The following is a 23,287-nucleotide window of genomic DNA, read 5'->3' as shown; positions in this document are numbered from 1 at the left end:
CCTTTATCTTATACAGCAGCCTTTTGTGCGGTACCTTGTTGAAATTTATTACGGCAAATGTGCCTGTCCTGTTTGTCTCCCCAGGCCTCATAAGTCAAGTGGAACTTGGTGCTCAGTCGATCATTTTCCAGGTGTTGACGGTATTATACATGGTAAGTACAGACTCACTGCAATCTTAAAACCACACATTAACCCAATGTAGCCCACAGCACTCCTACACCTCCCCTCCACCCACATCCCAATGTACACTTATCACATGCCATCTCCTAGCAAGATGGCCAAGGACAGCAAATGCTTAGGAACGCTGCCACCTTCTCTCTGAGTCCAACACTATCCCAATGTGGAGGAGTATCACCCACAGCCACTTTGCTTTTAAGCTGTTGACATTTTTTTCCATTTGCAGACGCATGTTGGGATTGGAATGGCAGCTGGTGTCCGTGTGGGCATGGCTCTCGGAGGAGGGGATCCGCAACAAGCTAAGATCTCAGCAATGACTGCTATCGTTTGTGCTGGTGAGACAGTGCGTAAGCTGGTGTGTCAGATCTTTCTCTCACACAGTACATTTCTCTGTGTGTGTGTGTGTGTGTGTGTGTGTGTGTGTCTGTCTGTCTTTCTCTTTGTCACTAGGAACTGGACTTTCCCATTGAGGTTGGGTAAACAGGTTTGAACTCATCCCTGTGGGAAAGGAGTCACTGTCCGTGACTTCAGATAACCAGGTGTAGAGCTGGATGAACACAGCAGGCCAAGCGGCATCTTGGGGCAGGAAAACTGAAGGGTCTACGCCCGAAACATCAGCCTTCCTGCTCCTATGATGCTGCTTGGCCTGCTGTGTTCATCCAGCTGTACACCTTGGTATCTCAGATCCTCCAGCATCTGCAGTTCCTACTCTTGGTGACTTTTCTGGGCCACCCTACTTTTGTCCTTCAACCCGTTAGGACTTGGACCTTCTGGCCCAAAGGAATGGACACTGCTACTGTACCAAATAGCCCAATGCACACTCTCTGATAATTGATATGTCTTCCTGTCCAATTAACAGTGGCTGGGGAGTCAATGAGGTGAATTATAGTTCAAAGTGAGCATCTAGGAGGCCTAGTAAGAGGGAGAGAGGTGTGGCTTCAAAATGGAGGCAGCCTCTCTTTGACTACTTGAAGAACCTCCATCGGAAAACGGATCTGACACCATTGCTTGGTGGCTGTCTTGGTGGGAGAGGGTGGTGAGCGGTGGAGGGGGATGTGGCTAAGCTCCTGTACAGGGTATCCTGTGACTGATTCCGCACCCAGGCTGACCAGGAGGGCCTCCAGACTTGCCCTGGAATGCTCAGCCCCAGCATACCATTGGATGTCCATTTCCAGGCATCTTAACTGCACACCCCACCCCAGCTTTCTACAAAAATGAGAATTTCGAAAGAACAAAGGAAACCAGAAAAAATTAATCCAGAAGACGATTCTCATCGATCATGATGCACCCGAACCCCAGCTATGCTGCTGGACTCTGCGTGTTCCTGCTGTGTGGACATTTGAGTGCAGAAGTAACCATAGAAAGGGGGGGGGCAGACAACCAAGTGCTAGAACCCCATCGATGGCCCACTGTTTGGACTCCATCCTATGCTGAGTCAAAGCGCCTCTCTAATTGTCAGTGGTGGAGGATGGAGTACTATAGTTCCACTCGCAGCTCACATACTCTCTGTTGGTGGGTCTCTAACCCTGGCGTTGCTAAAAGTACTCTCTTTTCACAGGCTGCGTGGCCTTGTTCCTTATGACCTTACTTCTGGGGCTTAAGGACCTCATAGCCAAAGTTTTCACCAGTGACTGGTTAGTACACGCCTTCCTTATGCCTGACCTTGCTGTGAGGTGCTGTAGTGGCACTTTGCCAGTGGTAGCATTGCAGAGACTGTCATCAGGGCTGTTGTTTGGGTCAGCACTGTGACCCACACCGAAGGGTGTTACTCGCTGACTCCTTGTAGTATCGACCCCTTGACCATCAAGCCACTCTCTAAGGCCACTCTATATTTCCTTGATTGTGGTTCCCAGATCTGCTCACAGTACTCCAAATGGGGTCTAACCAGGGTTTTGCATAGCTGCAGCATAACGTCTGCGTCCTTCTGCTCCAGTCCTTTAGATATAAAGGCTATATATTCCACTAGCTTTTGGTTATTTTCTGCACCTGTTCATGGCGTTTTAAGGATCTGTGCACCTGAACTCTCAAATCTCTTTGGACGTCCATTGCATTTAATTTCATACCATCTAGAAAGTATCTGATTTGCCCTTTATCAGTCCAAGATGGATAACCTCACACTTACTTGCATTGACCTCCATTTGCCATAGTCTTGACCATTTATCTTGCGTATCAAGATCCCTTTGTAATTTTATGCTTTCATCTACATTGGCTAAAATGCTGTCTAACTTTGTGTCAGTAGCAAATATAACGTTCTATGCAATTATCCAGGACGTTAATAAACAATGTGAGTAACTGAGGCCCTAACATACTGGTTGTATCCTGCCAATATGAGCACCCATCCATTAACCCTATTCTCTGCTGCCTGCCACTCATCCAACTTCTCAATTCCATGGGTTTCTATCTTACTTAGTAATCTTGTGAGACTTTATATCAGCTGCCTTCTGGAAGTTCATGTTAATGACATCCATAGATATTCCCCTCGCCAATACCTTCATCACCTTTTTAAAACATTCAATGAGGTTTGTCAGGCCACACCTATCTCTCTTTGATTAACTGAAAAATTTCAAGGTGTTCGGTTACCCCATTCTTGATTATAGACTCCCAACAATTTTCCCACCATAGATTTGAGGCTAACTGGTCTCTAATTCCCCGGTTTTTCTCTTTCGCCCTTCTTAAAAAGCAGAGTAACATGTGCGATTATCCAATCCAGAAGGATGACTCCTGCATTCTGAGAGCTCTGAAAGATGATAGTTTGGGTATCTACAGTGTGCTCCCTACTTCCTTTAACACTCTCAGTGGAAACTGCCAGGTCCTGGGGATTTGTCACGTAATTAATTTATTAGCGGTGTTTTATTCAGTCCATGTTCCTGATCCACTGTTAATTTGCTCGGGGCTTCCAGCAAGCTAACCTCCCTTTTCACTGTAAATACTGAGGCAAAGTCTGCCAACATGAGCCCCATTTCCCCATCGTCAGTGACAACACCCCCACTTCTCAGTGGGCCAACCAACATTGCTCCTGACCAGCCACTTTCCCTTTTATCAAACTATGCACGTTTCTGCTCATTGATTTTGATGTTCCTTGCAAGTTTCCTTTCATAGTCTTTTTTAGTAGCTTCTAAAAGCTGCTTTGTGGCCCTTTGTTGGCCCTCCTTATTTGTCAAGATCTGTGCTGTTTTTTGAATTTTTAGAAGACCTTTCTTTTAGTTTTATGCTGTCCCTTATCTCGTTAGTTGTCTAGGGCTGTGTTTCTTTTCATTAAAATCAGCCGTACACAAATCTACAATTCCTGTAGCTGATTCGTGCTTTTTGCTTCCAAATGCTGCATTGAACTCAATCATGTAATGACAAATGTTCGTGCACAATTAGTTACTAACTAAATCTGGCACAATACTTGTTACTAAATTCAATATTGCTTGTTCCTTTTTGCATCCAGGACATATTGCTATGGGAAACTTTGCCAGACCCCTTCAGACATTTACTGCCTTTCTGACCAGAGCTTGTCTGCCCTCTTCCAATCCATGTTCAAGTTACAATCTCCCATTAATACAATTCTGTCCTTGTCGCAAACTTGCCTAATTTCTACACTTATACAATCTAGCACTTCACAGCTGCTGCAGGGCAGTCTGTATGTAACACCTGTTACAGCTTTAGATCCTTTACTATTCCTGAGCTCCACCCGTGTGGTCTCCACACAATGCTTTCTCCTTTGCCATTTTCCCTGTCTGTCCTGCAAACCTTATAACCTGGTATGCATTGTTCCCAGTTCCAACCATCCGTGTCTCAGTAATGGCTACTATATCACCATCTCCAATTTGAATTTGTGTCTGCAGCTCATTTAATTTATTCCTTGTGTTCTGTGCATTTGTATACAAAACTTTGTTTGGGCCATAACCTGTCCCTCAGCACAGATGCTTTATTCACCTCTTAGAGAATAACTCTTAGTATCCTGTATGGTGTGGAAATAGGCCCTTCAGCCCAACAAGTGCATGCAGACCCTCAGAGTATCCCACTCAGACCCATTCCCCCCCCCCCCCCACCCCCCACTTATCTACACGTCCCTGAATACCACAGGCAATTTAGCATGGCCAGTCTGCCTAATCTGCACATCTTTGGACTGTGGGAGGAAACCGGAGCACCCGGAGGAAACCCACGCAGACACGGGGAGAATGTGCAAACTCCGCACAGACAGTCGCTCGAAGTTGGAATCGAATCTAGGTCCCTGGCGTGTGAGGCTGCAGTGCTAACCACTGAGCCACCGTGCCACCCTATTCCTCATTTCTCTCTTCCGATTTATTTAATATGCTTGTACAGTTTTGCCATTGCCTGCTATGCCTGAAGTGGGATTCCTGACTGTTTCTTTATTCTCTGTCCTGTTACTTGTTTGTGAAATGGTATTAATTACCTCTGAGCCCTCCTCTGAGAGTTGACAACTGCAGTAACAGATTATTGGATGACTAGGGAAGTGGACCTTGAAAACTAAACAGACTGCCTGAATTGCAGAGTATTCATTTTGAAATGTATAATCTAAAAACATTTCTCTCTTGTAACAGGCAAATTGTTGACCTGGTTTCCAGGACAATACCAATTGTGGCTCCTGTCCACCTATCTGATGCCATTGGCTCGGTGAGTAACTGGAACATGCCAGCTCTGCTTCAAAGTCAAATTCTCTACAGACCCTGGCATGGGGCATCACCAGATGGAATTGGAGACAAGTCTTTGGCACCAAATCTCTAATTTTCACTCCCAACTGGCTTGCCTTAATATTGATGACTCCAATTCTCAATATTGCTCTTCATGGTTAATGTTATAGAGTTCAGGAGTAGGGAGGTGTAATGCTGCAACTGTATTGGTGAGACCACATCTGGAATACAGTGAGCAGTTTTGCTCCCCTTGCCTTTAAGATAAGACATCATTTCATTGGAGGTACGTCAGTGGAGGTTCACTTAGGATGATCCCTGGTATGGAGGGATTGTCTTGAGTGAAGGCTGAACGGGTTGTGACTCAACTTGCTGGAGCTGAGAAGAATGAGAGATGATCTGGGGAAGTTAAAACAGTTGTTAAGAAGGTTTATACGATCCTTAGGTTTACAAATAGAGTAAGGCATTTAGATGTCATGTTGAGGTTATACAGGACATTGGTGGTGTCTCCTTGGGAGTACTGGGTATAGTCCTAGACATCTTGCTAAAGGAAGGATATTATTACACTGGAGAGGATTTAGAAAAGATTTGCCAGGATGTAGCTGGGTTTGGAGGGTTTGTGTTATAAAGATAGGCAGGGGCTTTTTTCATTGGGGCGTAGCAGGTTGAGGGGTGACATGTCACAACAACAATTTACATTAGCTAGCGTACCTCAGGTGCTTTACAGGGTGTGGAGAAAAAGAGATGAGGGGGTAGGGGCAAAAGATTGAAGAGAAGGTTCCTCAGAGATGCAGTGTGATATATAATGACTGGAGATGCCGAGGGAGGAAATTCTGACATACTGGAATGTGTAGGATCTGCACAGTGACACATGACATGGTTCGATCACCCTGTTTATTGACATGGAGCACAGCCCCATTGCCCTGGACATCTCCTCGAAGGAGGAATAAGGAGAGCTATCCCCTACAGTCATGTTCACTGCTAAAAGGGTATAGACAGACTCCGTCACTGGGGAGCATGCATGGTTACCAGAGATAATAGGAGAGAGAGAACAAGTCACTTCAGAGGTTAAACGGCTTAAATTATAAGCCAAAAACACTGCGGATGCTGTAAATCAGGAACAAAAACAAAGTTGCTGGAAAAGCTCTGCAGGTCTGACAGCATCTGTGGAGGAGAAAACAGCTTAACATTTTGGGTGCAGTGAACGGGCCTGGTTCTGAGGAAGGGTCAACGGACCTGAAACGTTAACTCTGTTTTCTCTGGCACAGATGCTGCCAGACCTGCTGAGCTTTTCCAGCAACTTTGTTTTTGTTTTTAAATAATAAGGATACCTTTATATAGCCTAGGCTTGTATTAGAAGATTAAGAGATGATCTGGTTGAGGTGTTTATGATTAGTGAAACATCTGACAGGCTAGTTGGAAGGATTCGGAGAGCTGTCCCAATGGAAATTCCCACTATTTTCCTGGCTCTCTCATTACCTTCTAATCCACCAACCCCAGAGATGACGAAATTTTGCCCTGGTGTCCAAAACTACCCATTTATCTGTCTCTTGGATATATTTAATGACTCACCGTTCAAAGTCCAAACTGAGGGGGGTGGGGTGGGAAATGGGGTAAAAACGGTTTGTGACCTGATCGAGGTGGACAAGGTAATGAGAGGAATGGATAGAGTCGACAGCCAGAGACTTTTCCCCGGGGCAGGATTGACTGCCACAAGGGGTCATAGTTTTAAGGTGTTAGGAGGAAGGTATAGAGGAGATGTCAGAGGGAGGTTCTTCACCCAGAGAGTTGTGAGCGCATGGAATAGTTTACCAGTGGTAGTCATGGAAGCAGAGTCATTAGTGACATTGAAGCGACTGCTGGACATGCACATGGACAGCTGTGAATTGAAGGGAATGTAGGTTAGGTTATTTTATTTTTGGATTAGGATTAATCCACAGCACAACATTGCGGGCCGAACGGCTTGTACTGTGCTGTACTTTTCTATGTTTTATGTTCTAAAAAAAAGCTTTGACTCATTGCCTTTCTGTTCTCGGGATGTGCCAAAATGTTTTCTCCATCGAGGTTCCTTAGCCAGCACCTTCCAAACCTATGACCACTTCCATCTAGAAGAAGAGGGCCAGCAGATCCATGGGAACACCGCCCCCTGTATGTTCCTCTCATAGATGACCGCTGTCCTGACTTGGAAATGTATTGCTGTTCTTTCACTGTCACAGGGCATTGTAGGTCAACTTACAGCATGTGGACTATAGTGGTTCAAGAAGGGAGCTCCCCTTGCCCTTCTCAAGGGGCAACTAGGGATGGGCAATAAATGCAGGCCCAGCAAGCAATATCCATATCTTACAGTGAATAACAATTTGCATATTTTATAGGCACAGGCAGCTTTGTTTAGGAGCCAAATGAGCATATTAGAAGATGTGACATACACCAGCTTCATAACTGACTAATTTGCATTTTTCTTTATTGGATCTAGCTGAGGAAATCAATGTTGTTCCAGACTCCAGGAGAACTTCCTGCTATACCTTTTAAATAGTACAATGGGATCTCTCGTGGCTGTTGCAGAAAGGGCAGTTAAATGCTGAGTACGTTTCAAAACAATAGTGCACCCTGACACTGTAGCACAGCCTAAGCGGTACACTGGAGTGTCAGCCTACATACATGCTCCTTTTTGGGGTGGAGCTTGAATTGTCTGACTTCAATCAGTGAAGCCTGACCCTAGGCTAAAGTGTGATGGCAGACCTTTACAATTGTGGTGAGCAACTCAGCAAGCCTGGCATTGCCTTTAGATGACCTCAACCCACGTAGCTTTGAGCAGATAATGTAGTGGTTCATGGACTGAGTAGTGTTGAGTTACACAGAAACATGAACATAGAACATAGAGCAGTACAGGCCCTTTGGCCCCAGATGTTGGCCGACCTATTATCCTACCAAGATCAATCTACCCTGCATACCCTGCATTTTACTATCCTCCATGTGCCTATCCAAGAGGTGCTTAAATGTTTCTAAAGTATCTGACTCCACTACCACTGCCGGCAGCACATTCCACACGCCCACCACTCTCTGTTATAGGCACTCTAATCCTCATGTTCATCATTCTCGGTCATTGGGACAGATACAACAGGTTTTGACTCATCAGACCATAAGATAAAGGAGCAGAATTAGGCCATTCAGCCCATGAAGTCTGCTCTGCCATTTGGTCATAGCTGACATGTTTCTCAGCCCCATTCTCCTGCCTTCTCCCTTGATTCCCTTCCTAGTCCAGAACCTATCGATCTCTGTCTTAAACACACTCAATGACTTGGCCCCCACAGCCTTCTACTGCAATCAGCTCCACAGAATTACCACCCACTCTCTACTTTGAGTAGAGTACACCTGAGTCCTCTGGAGTTTAGAATACTGAGTGTATATACATCATACATTGTAGAATTGATGAGGAAGTCCACCCACAATTGTGTTGTGTGGTGGAGCAGGCCAAATGGGCCTTAAGAGGGTTTGCAGATATCTGACATACAGAGACTTGTAATTACAAATGTGATCCCATTTGGTATGTCATTTTAAAGATACAGTATATGAATGTATTATCCTGTACTTAAAAACAACTCCTTTACATTTTCCTGCATTATGTCCTGAAATATGTAAAAACTAATTTGCAAATGGACTTCAGAACAGAACCTGTTCACAACCCAGTTACAACAGGACATGAACTTTTGACTCATCAGACCATAAGATAAAGGAACAGAATTAGGCCATTCAGCCCATGAAGTCTACTCTGCCATTTGGTCATAGCTGATATGTTTCTCAACCCCATTCCCCTGCCTTCTCCTGCTCCTACATCTAATATTCTTACAAATAATATTTATTCCATTGAACTCTGGAGAGTTGGCTTTTCTTTGCTGGCGTTGCAATATTTCACCCCCAAAATATACACTAATCTTACATTCCTCCACAGGGAGTAGCCAGTGGGATTGTCAGAGGAGCTGGGAAGCAGAAGATTGGAGCAGTTGCCAATCTCATTGTGTTCTACATTGTTGGGATCCCTGTTGGAATCTCATTGATGTTTACCGCAAAGCTTGGAATTCTGGGTAAGTCTTGGCTACCAGGTTCAATTTTCCCTCCAAGGGTCACCCCAATAAATTAGGGGCTGATAGGCTTACCAGGGTGACTACACATAGTGAGGACGACTCAGTCATTTGCTTGTAACATACCAAAGAGAGTCATGCATTCTCCGCTAATTCTTAAACATGGCCTTCTATAGAAAGTATGGCTTACACCATGGCGCCTTCATTGAGAATCGGCGGTAACTCCTGATCTCTGAGCTTTCAAGCATTTCTCCCATTACTATGCTGTCCCTCTGTCGTTCTGAAACTTTTTCAGGGATTTCTTAGCCAACTTGTTCAGAGGTGCTATGACACCCCTGGAGCAGATGGGACCTGAACCCAGGCCTCCTGGTCCAGAGGTAGAGATGCTACCACTGCACCACACGACCCTTCTATCCAGGCCCTGGTGGAAATTCCAGCAAAAGGAACACCTGAGTATTTGACACTACATTTGCTGTTTGGTACAACACAGAGGCCTGGTGGGCCATAGGTAGCAAGGTCAAGGGTCTCCCATGTTGCTAAGGGTCTGAAGTCAGTGGTAGGCCAGATCTGATAAGGATGGCAGATTTCCTCCTCCTAAGGACAACAGTGAACATGATGTGTCTTGACAAGAATCCATTAGTTTTATAAATGATAGGCAAGAGACTAGCATTTTATTCCAAATCTTATTAATTGAATTTAAACTAATTCAGGTGCTGTAATGGGATTTGAATGAAAATTGCAGGAGCATTAGTCCACGCTGTAAATTTACTAGCCCAGTAATGTGACAACTACAAGACCATAATATGCAGCAGCAGAAGTGGGCCCTTCAGCCCAATCTGCTCCACCATTCAATGAGATCATGGCTGATCTGATTATCCTCAACTTCACTTTCCTGTCCTTTTTCCCCATAAATTTTGATTCACTTGCTGATCGAAAAATCTCTCAATCACAGCCTTGAACGTATTTAACAATCCAGCCTCATCAATCCTTAACAGTAGGGAGTTCCACAGATTCAGGACTCACGCACAGAGAAAAATCTCTGACCTTGTTACTCTGAGATGGTGCCGTCTGGTCCTAGACTCTCGCATAAGGGCAAACAACCTCTTCACATCTACTCTTTCAAATCCCATAAGAATCTCAAATGCCTCAATAAGAACATCTCTCATTCGTCTACACTGCAATGGGTACAGGCCGAGATGAGTCAACCTCTTGATATTAGAGGCGCTGTCTGCCTTGGTACCATCTCTTTGGGATCCTCCTATTCTATATACTAGGCCACATTTACCAACCCAATACTGTACCTCAGAAAGCATGGTTCTTTTTACTTCTTTCAGGACTTTGGACTGGATTGGCTGTTGGTTCCTTCCTGCTGTCTTCCGTCCTCTTGACATTGATCTTTAGGATGAACTGGACCACAGCTGCAGAAGAGGCAAGTGACTTATTTTGCCCATTCAGTTGTGAGCGGCCAGTTTGATGAGACATGTGCTCAGATCGAGCTGAGGTGTGTGAAGCAAGTCAGAAGGAAAAGTCCTCTCTTGGATCCCACTTGTGCCTTGTCCTCTCTGAGAGTGACAATGGTGGGTTGACCACATGGCCCACGCATATGACCAAACATTTGCATTTGTATAGCTGTTTTTAATACAGCTAAAGCATCCCAAGGCGCTTCAAAGGAGTGGTCATTAAGCAAACTTTGACACTGAGTCATAGAGGCTGACAGGAACGGCCTGTTCTGTCCAACTTGGCCACGCCGCCTGGTTTTCACAATTATAGTAACCCCATTTGCATGCATTTGGACCCTATCCCTCCACACCTATCTCATCCATGTACCTGTCTCAGTGTTTCTTCAACTGACCTAAAAGGACATTTGCGAATGAATGGCCGGAACAGCCTAAGGAAGGAGAGAGATTCGGAGAAGCTTCTGAAGGGAGGAACAAGGAGAACCGAAGTGTTTGCAATAAAATCCGGTTTTATTTACTGACACTGCAATGGGAGGTGCACAGTCAGCATTCGCTCAATCACATCACTGCCCACAGCTGCACAGTAATACAGCAGCGGGGGGGGGGTCCCTACGCTCCGGGAGTGCGGGGGGGGGGTCCCTACGCTCCGGGAGTGCGGGGGGGGGGGTCCCTACGCTCCGGGAGTGCGGGGGGGGGGGGTCCCTACGCTCCGGGAGTGCGGGGGGGGGGTCCCTACGCTCCGGGAGTGCGGGGGGGGGGGGTCCCTACGCTCCGGGAGTGCGGGGGGGGGGGGTCCCTACGCTCCGGGAGTACGGGGGGGGGGGTCCCTACGCTCCGGGAGTGCGGGGGGGGGGTCCCTACGCTCCGGGAGTGCGGGGGGGGTCCCTACGCTCCGGGAGTGCGGGGGGGGGGTCCCTACGCTCCGGGAGTGCGGGGGGGGGGGGTCCCTACGCTCCAGGAGTGCGGGGGGGTCCCTACGCTCCGGGAGTGCGGGGGGGGGGGGGTCCCTACGCTCCGGGAGTGCGGGGGGGGGGGTCCCTACGCTCCGGGAGTGCGGGGGGGGGGGTCCCTACGCTCCGGGAGTGCGGGGGGGTCCCTACGCTCCGGGAGTGCGGGGGGGGGGGTCCCTACGCTCCGGGAGTGCGGGGGGGTCCCTACGCTCCGGGAGTGCGGGGGGGTCCCTATGCTCCGGGAGTGCGGGGGGGGGGTCCCTACGCTCCGGGAGTGCGGGGGGGGGGGGTCCCTACGCTCCGGGAGTGCGGGGGGGGGGTCCCTACGCTCCGGGAGTGCGGGGGTCCCTACGCTCCGGGAGTGCGGCAGTGCGGGGGTCCCTACGCTCCAGGATTGCGGGGGTCCCTACGCTCCGTGATTGCGGGGGTCCCTACGCTCCGGGAGTGCGGGGGTCCCTACGCTCCGGGAGTGCGGCAGTGCGGGGGTCCCTAGGCTCCGGGATTGCGGGGGTCCCTACGCTCCAGGATTGCGGGGGTCCCTACGCTCCAGGATTGCGGGGGTCCCTACGCTCCGTGATTGCGGGGGTCCCTACGCTCCGGGAGTGCGGCAGTGCGGGGGTCCCTAGGCTCCGGGATTGCGGGGGTTCCTACGCTCCAGGAGTGTGTTGGTTCAAGAAGGCAGCTCATCCCCAAAATTCCCTCTAACTGTGCGACTGCTTTGAGGTTCTGTGCACATAGATCATGGTTCTGATCACTGAGTGTTCAATGAAGAAACAATTTAACATTTGACTCCAATTCTGTTTCCCTTCAGGCTCAAGAGAGAACGGGATTGAGGAAGGAAACTGGGCCCAGCGCAGTTGGCTTGAGCTTTGGTAATTGCAGATACGATACATTGCATTTGATATGAAGCTAGATAGGGCCAGGGCTGTATTGCTTCTCTTGTTTCACATTATGTAACCATTTCAAATTAGTGAGTTATAGGCGTTACAACTTTATTTGCTCAGGAATTAGGTTCAAACTTTTTTCAATGGTAGGTTATTTTTAAATTCATTGGATTTTCACATCACTGGCTGAGCCAAAACTCATTGCCATGTACTAGAGTAGTTAAGAGTCAACCACATAGCTGTGTTGTCAGGATTGACAGGTAAGGACAGCAGATTTCTTTCCCTAAAGGGCATTAGTGAACGTGATGGGTTTTTACAACAATTGACTAGCTATCCTTTAATTCAGATTATTGTTGAATCCCATTTCACTGTGGTGGGCTTTGAGCCCATGGCCCCAGACCATTAACTTGGGCCTCAGGATTATTAGTCTCATGACAATCCCACTACAACCCTCGTGACAGCCCGTTTGCTTATCGCAAAGTTCTCCCAAAAAACAACAAGCACAACGTGATCAAATCACCTCACTTCATTTACCGGTGTTGGAGAGGTTTGAAGTCTAGTCGTGATCAACATCACTCCAGCCTCATCTGGAGCAGAAGCTGAGCCAACCCATCAAAAGTGTGAACTCCAATATTTATTTTTCTTTGCTGTTTGCTGGCAAGGTGAGGAGAAGTTGCTCATCCCTAATTGCCCTTAAAGGCTCGGCTTTTCAGAGGGCAGATTAGAGTCAACCAAAATGTTGGTGGTCTGGAGTCACGTGTAGGCCGGACCCAGATAAGGACGGCAGAGTTCCCTTCCTAAAGGGCATTAGTGAAACAGAGAGGTTTTTAAAACAATTGCCGCTAGTTTCCTGGTTACGATTATTGAGACTAGCTTTCCGTTCCAGATTTTTGTGTTAATTGAATTTAAGTTCCACTCTGATAGGATTTGAAGCCCCGTGTTAGCCTGTGCTCCTTGATTACCAGTTTGCTGACATTACCGCAACACTGCTGTACAGGGAAATCTGTGCTGACCACAGCTATGGCGTTATAAATATTTGTTGCTTCTAAAACGCTTGTGTTCCAGATCTTGCAGAAGATGGCTCCTCAGCGTTGTCGCAGGGCCAGGAGGACCCACATCAGCTGGAACACACCACGCTGATAGCGAGTACCTTAGCAGCTGGTATCTTGTCGCCTGCCCAATTGGTCGTTCGTCGTGGTCTTGCCGTTGTGGCGGGATTGGTAGTTCTGGCTGTCGGGATCACTGTCCACTTCACTGTTTAGCGGTAACTGTAGAGGAATGCCCGCTGAAGGCTTCCCGTCTTGCAGCGGACACTAAATAAATAGAGGACTCTGGAAATCCGAAACAAAAAAGGAGTGCTGGAGAAGCGCAGCGTTTGTGGAGAGAAAAACGGCAAAACTTTCATAAGGGTCACTGGACTTGCAACATTAACTCTGCGTCCCCTCTCCACAGGCTCTGCCAGGCCCACTGAGTTTCTCCAGCAATCCCTGTTTTTGATTGCATTTCCCTGCGTATGAACTGACGTTTTCCCAGCCACCATCGGCTCTGAGGAAGGGTCAACACCCCGGACCCGAAAAGTCAACTGTTTTCTCCTCCACAGATGCTGCCAGACCTGATGAGCTTTTCCAGCAACTTTGTTTTCGTTCCTGTTTTTGATTGACTGAGAGTGAAAATCTTTCTCCTACGATGGGGCTAGTCATTCCCCCCCACATCTGTGAGGGTTCTGTTCTTGTAAATTCCTGCAAAGGATGAAATTCCGGAATTTCATAGGTTCATAGTTCTTTGAAAGTGGAGTCACAGGTAGAAAGGATAGTAATGAAGCTTGCCTTTATTGGCCAGTGCATTGAGTATAGTAGCTGGACGTTCATGTTGCGGATGTACAGGACATTGGTTCGGCCACTTTTGGAGTACTGCGTGCAGTTCTGGTCTCCCTGCTGGAGGAAGGATGTTGTGGAACTTGAAAGGTTTACAAGGATGTTGCCGGGGGTGGAGGGCTTGAGCTATAGGGAGAGGCTGAATAGACTGAGGCTATTTTTCCTGGAATGTCGGAGCTTGAGGGGTGACATTATAGAGCTCATGAGGGGCATGGATAGGGTGAATAGACAAAAATGGAGTGCTGGTGAAGCACAGCATCTGTGGAGAGAAAAACGGCAAAACTTTCAAAAGGGTCACTGGACTTGCAACATTAACTCTGCCTCCCCTCTCCACAGACGCTGCCAGGCCCACTGAGTTTCTCTAGCAATCCCTGGTGTGAGGGAGTCAGAAACTAGAGGGCATAGGTTTAAGTGGAGAGTAGCGACATTTAAAAGGAACCTAAGGGGCAACTTTTTGATGCAGAGGGTGGTGCGTGTATGGAATGAGCTGCCAGAGGAAGTGGTGGATGCTGGTACAATTACAACATTTAAAAGGCATCTGGATTGGTATATGAATGGGAAGAGTTAGAGGGATATGAGCCAGATGCTGGTAAATGGGACTAGATTTATTAGGATATCTGGTCGGCATGGATAAGTTGGTTCAAAGGGCCTGTTTCTGTGCTGTACAACTCTGTGAGTCTATTCTGTGTTGGATTTGAGTTCAAGCGCCTGAGATGAAAGACAGGTGATTAATGCATGGCAGTACCCAGTCAGCTTTCCCTCTTCCTGTAGTTTGTATCGGATTTTCTTCTCTCAGTTATGCGTGTAGTTAGTTTATATTTAACGTGTTAGGGATATTTGTGTATTCAACCAATAAACTGAAGAGTAAAAATTGTTCTGTCTCCAAATTTGCTGCTAACTAATATGTTCGGGCATATTCAGAGGGAGTATGATTATATTGAGTCCACGGTGTGCTGAAGAAAAATAAATTGAACATTGACCTTGAACCAGTAGAGTGATGTTGAACTCCTACCCAATGGTTGATTGTACAGTTTGCAGTGCTCTGAAAGGCTTACTGGTTCTCTGTTCACTTATTGGTCAGAAAATATTTGATTGTCCAGAGGAAATTCGAAACAGTGGAAGTATGGGGGACAGGAAGTGACACATGCTGCTACAAGTCCAGTCTAGAATTCCTACAGTGAGGAAGGAGGCTATTCAGCCCATCGATTCAGCACCAACCCTCTGAAGAGCATCCCACCCAGACCCAACACCCCCTGTCCTGTTCCTATAACCTTCTGTTTTCTGCACCTAACCCACACATCCCTGGACACTACAGGGAAATTTAGCATGGTCAGTCCGTCTCACCTGTACCTACTTGGACTGTGGGAGGAAACCGATGGAGACACGGGGAGAATGGCACTGAGGGTGGAATCAAACCCATATCCCTGGCACCGTGACTCAGCAGTGCTAACCACCGTGTTTTCCAGTCTCATGACATATGTAGGCCAAACCTGGTAAGGATGACAGGTTTCCTGCTCTAGAGGGCATTAGCGAAGCTGGTGGTTTTTTATGACAATAGTAACACGCTTGGCATTAGGCTAGCTTCTAATTTATGGTCACCATTAGACTCTTAATTCCATTTTTAAAAAATTTGAATTCAGATTCCACCATCTGCCATGGTGGTACTTGAAGCTGGGCCCCGAGAACATTTACTCAGGTAATCATTGCACAATAGTACCACTAGACCGTCGCGCTTTCCTGGAGGGATAGAACCTTCACCATGGAGCTGGTTTTAAGGATGTGGCTGACCATCCAGAAACAAAATGGAAGTAGATAACTGCCTCGGTCTCCACAAAGTGGCCGCCTAGTTCAATCGCAAGAATGAATTCCAGTTGTGTAGCACCTTTTCATGTATGAAAGTACCTGAGGGCCCCACAACCATGAAGAAAAAAACAATGATGGTAAGTGATATAGAAATGGATTTGCAATTGGGCTCAGGGACTTCCTAAATCATTCTGAAGTTAAAAATCTTGAGGTTGGGTTCATGAGATGTCTCCATTTACAGCAGGGCCTGGCAGCATCTGTGGGGAGAGAACGCAGCATTAATGTTTCAGGTCTGGTAGCCCTTCTTCAGAATGAAGAATCTGAAACCGCCTTTGTATAATTGCATGTGATGCATCACAAGAGATTGCACAGCAATTAGAGGGAGGCGATGGCCGAGTGGTATTGTCGCTAGACTGTTAATCCAGAGAGCCGGCTAACATTCGGGCGATGCAGGTACAAATCCCCCCACGGCAGATGGTGGAATTTGAATTCAATACAATATCTGGAATTAAGAATCTAATGATGATCATGAGTTCGGAGAGAAAAAAAAGATCTGATTCACTAATGTCCTTTTAGGGAAGGAAACTGCCATCCTTACCTCGTCTGGCCTACATGTGACTCCAGACCCCCAGCAATGTGGTTGACTCTGAAATGTCCTCTGGGCAATTAAGGATGGACAATAAATGGTGTCTCGCCGGCGATACCCTCATCCCATCCAGGAATAAAAGGGGGACAAAAAAAGCATTGACCTGGGGTTAGAAAGGGACTGGTAGTTGAGGTTGTTTGTAGGTTTCTCCAGCTTGGATGTCTTTTTCTGTGCTTTATCTATCTAGCTATCCACCAGAAACTAGGCACTTGTTATAAGGTTTCCAAATGCAAGTTGTGGAATTGAATCCTCTCCTATTAGTTTTAAATTCAACCGATATCCTGATCCTGCCAGAGGTCATTTCTAAATGAGGTTGCAGCTCTTCTGTACTACCCCCAACATTGGAGCACCATCCTAAGCCTAACCCCCCAGACCCACCTCTGGGGAGAAAGCTACCTGAGATTTTAAGCTTTTGGCATGGTGGGCTGGGGTTATCAGTTAGTTCAGTTGGCTGGATGGCTGATTTGTGATGCAGATCGGTGCCGACAGTTCCTGCGTGTGAGTTTTGCCTTCTCAGTCTTGTCCCTCAAATGAGGTGTAGTTACCGTCCAGGTTAAAGTCAGCACCAGGTCAGGAGTAAACTCCGTTAAGAGCAGGATGCTGGGTGCAAACTCAGAAACTCAGCATGTCTAGTTGCATTTTTGCAGAGCAAAATAAAATTAATACTTTGAGTCCAGTATGACTCTTTTTCAGAACTTGATGTGCCAATTCTAGGAAGCATTGCACTTTGTCGATGTACTTTGCTTATGGAAACTCAAACTGATGGCCCTAATCTTTCTGGGGTCCACCACAATGCCTTGTGTTATTATGTATCTCAAAAACATTATTCTGGTCTTTGGGAATTGGCATTTTTCTCATTTGAGCATATGTCATGTGCTCTGCATTATCTTTGAAACCACTCTGACTGTGTGGTCAAACTCCTCTTTAGTCCGACAGAAATGCTATCCATGTGACAGCTGAATAAACTCATCTTTATGTGAAGCATATTGAAAACTTAATTTGCAAAAGCACCTGTTGTCGGAATTTATTGCAAATTTAGTCAAGTTCGTTATTTTGATGCAATTGTTGTGGTTTTTGAATCCAACCACAACATATCATCTAAAAACCTTTCCAATAGCAGTCCTGGTACAAAGAGCTTGAGGTAATGCTCTAACAAACAATAGCTTAGAAGGATTTGGAAGGTACTGTAATGATGCAGTTGACATACACAAATTATATTCATCGTGAAACAGAGGCATTAACAGTAGAAGCTGCACAGCATTTTTGTAAAGACGCTGATCCAGCCTTTCAGTACTGGTAGTGTATGGTAATAATCTGCATTTATATAGTGCCTTTCATGTAGGAATCCATTTTAAGGCACTTCGCAGTTGTTTAATCAAATAAAATATGGGTTCGCAATGTGGATCTGTGAGCACAGGAGTGCAGGGAAAAGGGATGTGTTGCAGGTTTGGGTATGAGATGCTGAGACTTCAGGAAGGAGATCAAGGCAGAAGAACGTTTCAATGTTTGTATGTTAACTGTGGATTTTAAAAAATGAACTGTTTTAGGTTTTTGATATAAGTAGTGACACAGCTGCTTTCATGCAATAGGTGCTTTACAAACATTTTAAAAGGTTAAGTTTGTACAGCAACTACAGCAGAATAGCTACTTACCCCTCACTGGGAAGCATTTTCTATTGCCATCAGGTCAAAACAATCAGCAAAATTGTACAGCTCCTTGTGAAGAAGCTTACTTAAGGTTAAGGAAACAAGGATCGGACAGGACTTTAGAGGTTTACAAGGTAGCCAGGAAGGAACTGAAGAATGGATTTAGGAGAGCTAGAAGGGGGTATGAAAAGACCTTGGTGGGTAGGATCAAGGCAACCCCCAAGGCCTTCTATACTTATGTGGGGGACAAGAGGATGGCCAGAGTGAGGGTAGGGCCAACCAGGGATAGAGGAGGAAACTTTTATGTGCGGAGTCAGAGGAGGTAGGGGAGGTTCTTAATGAATACTTTACTTCAGTATTCATCAGCGAGAGGGATCTTGATGTTTGTGAGGACAGCATGAAACAGGCAGATATGCTCAAGCAGGTTGATGTTAAGAAGGAGGATGTGCTAGAAATTTTGAAAAACATGAGGCTAGATAAGTTCCCTGGGCCAGATGGGATATACTCAAGGTAACTATACGAAGTGAGAGAAGAGATTGCTGCCCTTTGGCAATGATCTTTGTACCTTCACTGTCCACTGGAGTAGTGCCAGAAGATTAGAGGGTGGCAAATGTCATTCCCTTGTTCAAGAAAGGGAAGAGGGATAATCCTGGAAATTACAGACCAGTCGGTCTTATTTATGTGGTGGGCAAATTATTGGAGAGTATTCTGAGAGATAGTATTTATGATTATTTGGAAAAGTGCAGTTAGCGTGGCTTTGTGAGGGCCAGGCCATGCCTTACAAGCCTTATCGAATTCTTTCAGGATGTGACAAAACTCATCAATGAGGGTAGAGCAGTGGATGTGGTGTATGTGGATTTTAGCAAGGCGTTTGATAAGGTATCCCATGGTAGGCCAATTCAGAAAGAAAGGAGGCATGGGATTCAGGGAAATTTGGCTGACTGGATACAGAATTGGCTGTCCAATAGAAGTCAGAGGGTGGTAGTCGATGGAAAATATTCAGCCTGGAGCTCGGTGACCAGTGGTGTTCTGCAGGGATCTGTTCTGGGACGTCTGCTCTTTGTGATGTTTATAAATGACTTGGATGTGCAAATGGAAGGGTGGATTAATAAGTTTGCTGATGACACGAAGGTTGGTGGAGTTGTGGACAGTGTGGAGGGCTGTTGTAGGTTGCAACGGGACATTGACAGGATGCAGAGCTGGGCAAAGAAGTGGCAGATGGAATTCAGTCCAGGAAAGTGTGAAGTGATTCATTTTGGAAGGTCGAATTTGAATGCAGAATACAGGATTAATGGCAGGATTCTCGGCAGTGTGGAAGAACAGAGGGATCTTGGGGTCCATGTCCATAGTTCCCTCAAAGTTGTGACCCGAGTTGATAGGGTTGTTAAGAAGGCATATGGTGTGTTGGTTTTCATTGGCAGGGGGATTGAGTTTAAGAGCAGTGAGGTTATGCTGCAGCTCTGTAAAAGTCTGCTTAGACCACACTTGGAATACTGTGTTCAGTTCTGGTCACCTCATTACAGGAAGGATGTGGAAGCTAGGGAGAGGGTGCAGAGGAGATTTACCAGGATGCTGCCTGGAATGGAGAGCAGGTCTTATGAGCAAAGATTGAGGGAGCTAGAACTTTTCTCATTGCAGCAAAGAAGGATGAGAGGTGACTTGATAGAGGTTGACAAGATTATGAGAGGCATAGATAGAGTGGATAGCCAGAAACATTTTTCCCAGGGTGGAAATGACTATTACGAAGGGGCATAATTTTAAGGTGATTGGCGGAAGGCATGGGGAGATGTCAGAGGTAGGTTTTTTTACACAGTGTGGTGGGTGTGTGGAATGTGCTGCTGGTCGTGGTAGTGGAGTCAGATACATTAGGGACTTTTAAGTGACTCTTGGATAGGCACATGGAGGATAGTAAAATGTAGGGTATGCAGGGTAGATTGATCTTAGTAGCATAATAGGGCCGAAGGGTCTGTACTGTGCTGTACAGTTCTATGTTCTATGTTCCCTGTCTTCTCTGACATGTTGACCCAATCATCTTATAACTGATAAGAATTCCCTGGGGAAAAAGATCCCTGCCATTCACCTATCCATGCCCCAACTGATTTTATAAATCCCTTAAGGTCACCCCTCTGATGGTCCAGGGCAAACAGCCCCAGCCTATTCAGTCTCTCCCTGTAGCTCAAACCCTCCAACCCTGGCAACATCCTTGTAAATCTTTTCTGAACCCTTTGAAGTTTCACTTTTTATTTTTCCTGTAGCAGGACTACACCAATACCTCCAGTTAGAAGTCAGGTTTTGAATCTGATTACATTGACGTTGAAATTGCAGAAATGTACCTATCACATCTTTCTCTTTCTCCCCGTCTGTCAGACTCTAACTCTCGCTCTTACTGTGCCCTGATAGCTATCCCTGAGACAGCATCAGTTGTTTTCTATGTTAATTGCAGGTATCAGCCATGGTTCTTTATGAAACACTCTTACACTTGTTTTACAGGGCTCTTGGTTCTGCTGTGAGACTGAGAAACGTGTATTGCATAATTGAGACTTTAGGTACGATCGTTGCATTGCCACCATGGATGCCAAGGGACCGTGCCAATCCAAACTAGACTCCCAGACTAAGCACATGAACATGTTGACTGTGGTGAGGCTTACATGATATAACAGGCTACAAAACAAGATTGAGTCGGATCACTGACAATAGTGTGTCCTTCCCCAGAGATCAGTGTAAGTGATGTCACCTGCCTCCCCCAGCCTCGAGTGCACCTGCACCCATTTCTTGAGAATGGACCCACGGAAAGCAACTGGCCCGACTGGTGCCCTAAGCTGTGCACTCAGGTCCAGCTGGCAGGAGTACTCACAAGTATCTTTAATCTCTCCTCACTGCGATGTGAGGTTCCCATTTGCTTCAAGAAGACCACTATTGTCCCAGTGCCAAAGAAAAATCAGGCAACATGCCACCCACGGACCCTGACACCCATCATTATGAAATGCTTCGGGAGGTTAGCAATGGCACACGTCAACCCCAGGCTCCCAGATGGCATTAATCCACTACAATTCACCTATCGTCACAATAGGGCCTCCCCGGAACATCTAGACAACAAGGACACCTATATCAGATTCCTATTTATAGACTTCAGCTCCACCTTCAACACCAGAATTCCAACCAAATTCATCTCCAAACTCTGAGATGTAGGGCTCTGCTTTCCCCCCGGCAACTGGATCCTCAACCTCCTGATCTGTAGAGTGCAATCAGTAAAGATTGGCGACAAGATAATCTTCAATACTGATGTCCTGCAAGGCTGCATACCCGGCTCTTACTAACTCCTTATACACGCACAACTGTGCGGCCAAATTCAGCTCTGCCTCCATTTACAGATTCGCTGATGACACCACCATAGTGGATTGAATCTCCGACAACGATGAGGAAAGAGATTGAATTCCCAGTGACGTGGTGTAAAAACAACAATCTCTCCCTCAATATCAGCAAAATGAAGGACCTGGACATTGACTTCAAAAGTTATGAAGGTTTCGACCTCTACCACCCATATGAGCAGTGAGCTCCAGATTCCCACTACCCTCTGAATGAACAAGTGTTTTCTCATATCGCTTCTAAACCTCCTTCCCTTCCCTTAAATCTATCCCCCCTCAGGCACTGATACCTCCCTCAACCAGAAAAGTTTCTACCTGTCTACCCTATCTATGCTCCTTATAATTATATTTTAGAACATAGAACATTACAGAACAGTACAGGCCCTTCAGTCCTCGACGTTGTGCTGACCTGTCATACCGATCTCAAGCCCATCTAACCTACACTATTCCATGTACATCCATATGCTTATCCAATGACGACTTAAATGTACCTAAAGTTGGCGAATCTACCACCGTTGCAGGCAAAGCGTTCCATTCCCTTACTACTCTCTGAGTAAAGAAACTACCTCTGACATCTGTCCTATATCTTTCACCCCTCAATTTAAAGCTATGCCCCCTCGTGCTCGCCGTCACCATCCTAGGAAAAAGGCTCTCCCTATCCACCCTATCTAACCCTCTGATTATTTTATATGTTTCAATTAAGTAACCTCTCAACCTTCTTCTCTCTAATGAAAACAGCCTCAAGTCCCTCAGCCTTTCCTCGTAAGACCTTCCCTCCATACCAGGCAACATCCTAGTAAATCTCCTCTGCACCCTTTCCAAAGCTTCCACATCCTTCTTATAATGCGGTGACCAGAACTGTACACAATACTCCAAGTGCGGCCGCACCAGCGTTTTGTACAGCTTCACCATAACCTCTTGGTTCTGGAATTTTCCTCAATCATGTCCCTCTCGGTCTCCTCTGTTCCAAGGAAAGCAATCCCAGTCTCTTCAATCTCTCTTTGCAACTGAAACTCTCCAGCCCTAGGTCCTGGTCAATCTCCTGTGCACCCTGTCCAGTGCTATCACATCCCTCCGAGAGTGTGAATTCCAGAATTGCACACAATACTCTAGCTGTGGCCTAACCAACTTTCTATACAGTTCTAGCATAACCTACCGGCTCTTAAACTCTATGCCTGATTGAATAAAAGCAAGAAGCCCCTCTGATTTCTTAACCACTTTAGCTACCAGTCCTGCCACCTTTAAGGGACCAGTGCACATATACACCAACATTCCTGGGGTCCTGTTGTTCATCATGTATTCATTTGTCTTTACCATCTCAAGGCACTTCATGGTGGTGAAATCAGATGAACATTGACCCACAGTATGTGTGAGTGAGCAAAAGGGTGACAGGGGAATGGGACAAGTTAGGGTATGCGACCAGGATGATAGACTGGTTCAGATGGTTACTGGACATACCTTCCCCCCAACGTACCTTCCCCCCCAGTGATTAATATATCGTATTCCAACTATCTCATGCAGATCTAACACCAGCAAGTCCATAAGCCAGTCAGAATCTTCCCACATACCAGCATTGTCCTGATTTATCCACTGCGCCCCTTGGGGGAATAATGTAGCTGGTGGTGCCTCATGTCTAGGTCTGAGGTGGGTGGACAGATAGGCCACTTTCTGACTCTCTTCTAGCCCAAGGAAAAACTAGCAAAAAGGTACAAAATGACACCAGATGTCATGTTTGCTTTTGGCTTCAAAATAACGTTTGGCACAAAATC

The 23,287-nt window shown here is 46.3% G+C and overlaps 1 protein-coding gene across 3 annotated transcripts in view; it reads left to right on the top strand.

Annotated features, from left to right (window-relative positions):
* Positions 1-15,045, top strand: part of LOC125464492 (multidrug and toxin extrusion protein 1-like) — a 36,360-nt gene extending 21,315 nt beyond the window's left edge. For all 3 annotated transcript variants that reach the window (XM_048556858.2, XM_048556857.2, XM_048556856.2), the window contains 8 exons: positions 85-152; positions 404-512; positions 1,736-1,811; positions 4,728-4,800; positions 8,764-8,896; positions 10,228-10,322; positions 12,112-12,172; positions 13,250-15,045. In XM_048556858.2, coding sequence (XP_048412815.2) covers positions 85-152; positions 404-512; positions 1,736-1,811; positions 4,728-4,800; positions 8,764-8,896; positions 10,228-10,322; positions 12,112-12,172; positions 13,250-13,446 — 812 coding nt within the window. In that variant the 3' untranslated portion in view covers positions 13,447-15,045. The remainder of the gene's footprint in view (positions 1-84; positions 153-403; positions 513-1,735; positions 1,812-4,727; positions 4,801-8,763; positions 8,897-10,227; positions 10,323-12,111; positions 12,173-13,249) is intronic.
* Positions 15,046-23,287: the final 8,242 nt, after the last annotated feature.

Source organism: Stegostoma tigrinum, chromosome 27, assembly GCF_030684315.1.
Source record: "Stegostoma tigrinum isolate sSteTig4 chromosome 27, sSteTig4.hap1, whole genome shotgun sequence".
NCBI classification, from domain to species: domain Eukaryota; kingdom Metazoa; phylum Chordata; class Chondrichthyes; order Orectolobiformes; family Stegostomatidae; genus Stegostoma; species Stegostoma tigrinum.
Note: the sequence above shows the minus strand (reverse complement) of the source record. Positions and strands in the feature narration are given on the sequence as shown.